This window comes from Triticum dicoccoides, chromosome 5A (genome assembly GCF_002162155.2).
Source record: "Triticum dicoccoides isolate Atlit2015 ecotype Zavitan chromosome 5A, WEW_v2.0, whole genome shotgun sequence".
NCBI lineage: Eukaryota > Viridiplantae > Streptophyta > Magnoliopsida > Poales > Poaceae > Triticum > Triticum dicoccoides.
Genome location: NC_041388.1, coordinates 67,327,983 through 67,331,269, shown reverse-complemented (window position 1 = coordinate 67,331,269; position 3,287 = coordinate 67,327,983). Strand labels below are relative to the sequence as shown.

General features: G+C 39.0%; 1 protein-coding gene across 14 annotated transcripts; it reads left to right on the top strand.

The window, feature by feature from the left end:
* Positions 1 to 6: 6 nt before the first annotated feature.
* Positions 7 to 2,655, top strand: LOC119299348. Of its 14 annotated transcripts, none has more exons than XR_005146189.1 (5): positions 7 to 205; positions 433 to 633; positions 712 to 993; positions 1,374 to 1,409; positions 2,273 to 2,655. XR_005146189.1 is itself a non-coding variant. In XM_037576583.1 (4 exons), exons 1-4 carry the CDS (start codon positions 94 to 96, stop codon positions 2,554 to 2,556), a joined length of 630 nt encoding a protein of 209 aa, XP_037432480.1. In that variant the 5' UTR covers positions 7 to 93; the 3' UTR covers positions 2,557 to 2,655. The 14 variants fall into 14 exon arrangements, 3 of the variants coding, with proteins under 3 accessions (XP_037432480.1, XP_037432479.1, XP_037432481.1); XR_005146187.1 differs by having other exon boundaries at positions 2,233 to 2,655; XR_005146188.1 differs by having other exon boundaries at positions 712 to 1,409.
* Positions 2,656 to 3,287: the final 632 nt, after the last annotated feature.

The window sequence follows — 3,287 nt, the reverse complement described above, 5'->3', positions numbered from 1 at the left end:
TCCCGTTCCGCTCAGGGCACATCCTGCCTCAGCAGCCACACCTCTCCCTCCAAGCACAGAGCTTGCTGCCCCACCCCCGTACAATGAACGAGCATGCCAAGGAGAGGAGCTCCATGTGTATGGGAGACCAGCCGCTCCCCAATCTTCAGATCTGACCAACGTGGGAGGAATTGTTGGAGAACAACCAAATCCAAACGCCTCACCGGTGAGCACCATCATTGCCTGAAGCTTGGAGAGTATTACGAATTGCTTGCTATTCATTATTGCCTGAAGCGAGAGAACAATTTAGTTATTTCTCCGGTAATTGATAGTTTTTATATTATATACTTGTGTTTTCTTTACTGTAGTGACCACTGATTATTCACCCAGAGTATAATGTTTGTGACTAACACCTATTTATCAACACATGGGATGACCATGTCGTGGGTGAAGAAGTTTGCAATGGATCAACCTTGAAGACACTCGGAACATTTACTTCGAGTGAAGACTCTCGCGGCGCAATTGCCACTGCCCCGACCTCGCCGATTGTTTACCTCGCTGGCTTGACAGCGGCCTTTGTGATTTTGAACATATGTGCTACTCTCCTGGACACCGCCGACTCAGGTCCTACTCTCCTGGACGCCGCCAACTCAGGTGCCATCTCTGCCCAAGATTTTATAATAATTTTTTATGCATCAAGACATTCTTATATCTACATGTAGCTTCTATCAGGTTATATCTACATGTAGCGTTGGAGAATATTATGCTGAATGGGCCATATCGGTCTTTTTCTGCACGCATTATTATATCCTCTTCTTATCTCCCCCGCTTGTGCCACCGGAGAATATCAAGGATGTGGCATCGGCACTGAGCCGCCACTGGTAGGCAAGGGCATGTGGCCTGGCCATGAACGATGAGATTGGGGTCGGCACACACCAAAGCGACACACAGAGGCAGAGTTCTATAAAAAAAAAGAAATCCATCTAATTCTACTTGACAACCTTCCAACACGAGGTAACATCATTTGTGGCATGGGTATATCTTATATCTACTAAATATCACTTCTAGATATTGGTGTTACGTACCAAGTGCATCTATATTGCCAATGCTTCTGCGCTTTTGATAATTAGTCAATATTTTCATGTATTTGTTACAACAGCATGGTGTTAGCAAGCGTATTGTCTTGTGAAAAATTGATGATTGCATCTGCACTTCGTATCTAATTGTGTTATTTCAGAGCTAATATTTTTACTAATTATTCTATTCTTTCCACTTCTTGTATAAACAGACCAGGACCAGTATTCTGAACCTCATACCATTAAGATAATCAGCTAAGTTTTTTTATAGATGCACTAACTGATTGCTAATTTCAGCTTTGTTCTTCATTACTGCAGGGCATATCTGTATTCTAAAGAAAATTCGTACACCTGGTAATTCTTTCTTGACATGGCTATTCCATCGAGGTTTAATCCTATGATACACAACTAATAGTTTGTTGGTATGCATAACTATCTTGCCAAAGGTTTTGCCTCACTTTGTAGTTGAAAGTGTTTGCTGCAATCATTATGAGCATCATGTTTGCCTTTTTGTGGAAAAATAGTGTAGAACTCTTCTTGCTACTATCATCAACTCTCAACGAGTCAGTGATGGACAGGATTATTATTCATGTATTTGAACAATTGATTCAGGGTCTATTCATAGATGCGTTAATTTGTTTTTGTATGACTCCTTTCTTCCATCAATGTTTTTACATCCAAATGAACTGCACTATTCTTATACAGTCAAATTAGAATATTTTGATTTTTTGATGATCACTTAAATAAATGAATATCCACGGTTATCAGGGAGGGAGGGAGAGGGAGAGCGAGATGGAGAGATAGATAGAGAGAGAGAACGCATTTAATATTTGATAGCTTCCCTTACTAAATCACCTCTCTGATGGAGCTGCAGTTTTGCATGTTTAAAATGAATGAGTATGTAAAGATTAGCGACATTTTCTTACAAGCACCTGAAATATTTGCATAAAATGCTTTCCTAGGGCTGGTCAACTCTTTTTATTTCTGTCATAGTACACATGTCTAATACCACAAATTGCCATATGGTTTTCAACGGTACATGAGCTATGAGTTTCCCTATTATTTTAAGAGTTCATAAGTTGGGTTGACTGTGAGACTCTAAATACATGATACATGGTCTTGTACAATTTATATTACTGTCCATCGAAGTGTTTTATACTTGGTATTAAAGTTGCAGGTTATTCCTTTGAATGATCTAAGAAATATATTTGGATTAGGGAAGCATGAAGCACAAGCAATCACCTCAGATATTGAATCTCGAGCATACAGAAATAAGCTTATAAAATCCTTTAGTACTGATTTGGCTGCTGCTCCTAACAAAGCATCATTCCTCCAAAATCTCTGTCAGGAGTTACAGTTTGATCCTGAACTTGCTAGCAAGATGCATAAAGATACCAAGCTGACACTTGTTTTTTGTATTACATCATTAATTTTACAGCATAGTTCTATGTTAGCTCAAAATTTGATCTTGCTCCTGCTAGCAAGATGTGTACCATATTAGCTACAGTTTGAAGGATATAATCCTTTTGTTTCAAGACTGATGGTTAAACATTCCTCCAATGTGAAAGTTATTATTTTCTGTTCAAATTTCTTCGTTACATTCCTTTGGTGTGAAAGTTATTAGTTTCAGTTTGAAGGATATAATTTTAACTATATGTATTTGGCTATCAAACAGCTTTTCTGCTATCTGATTTTGTTTTTGCAAAAGTTGCTTCTGTTCTATATAGGTGTACAGTTTTCATGCTAACTGGAAAGTACTAAAGTACCAAAGTGGATACTAGGGATCAAACCCTAACAAAACTAACATCTTGTTTTGATATGGAGAGGGTGAGAGAGGGAGACGCGAGAAACCCTATCAAACAAGAGGCTATATATATAGTGGAGTAAAAAAAATCTCTCCATAGTTGTGGTTTTAAATAGAATACATGCGTTCCTGGAAAAAAGAAACAAAAACCGGCGGACAATTTTTAACGTACCAAGAAAGAGAACTTGATCAGAAACATGCCCCCGCTTCCAGGTCGCGAGAGTCATCGCGCACACAAACAGACATAGGCATGAATATCCGTGTTGATGTAAAATTCCATCTCCATCTCCATCTCCATCTCCAATCATATTTGTCCAACTGGCACATTATTTATGTTGTTAATTATATACACAACAATATTAACCTACATCATCTCTTGTTTGCGGGCATCTGGACCGCTGCCACGCCCGCTCCTGACCAACCCGAAC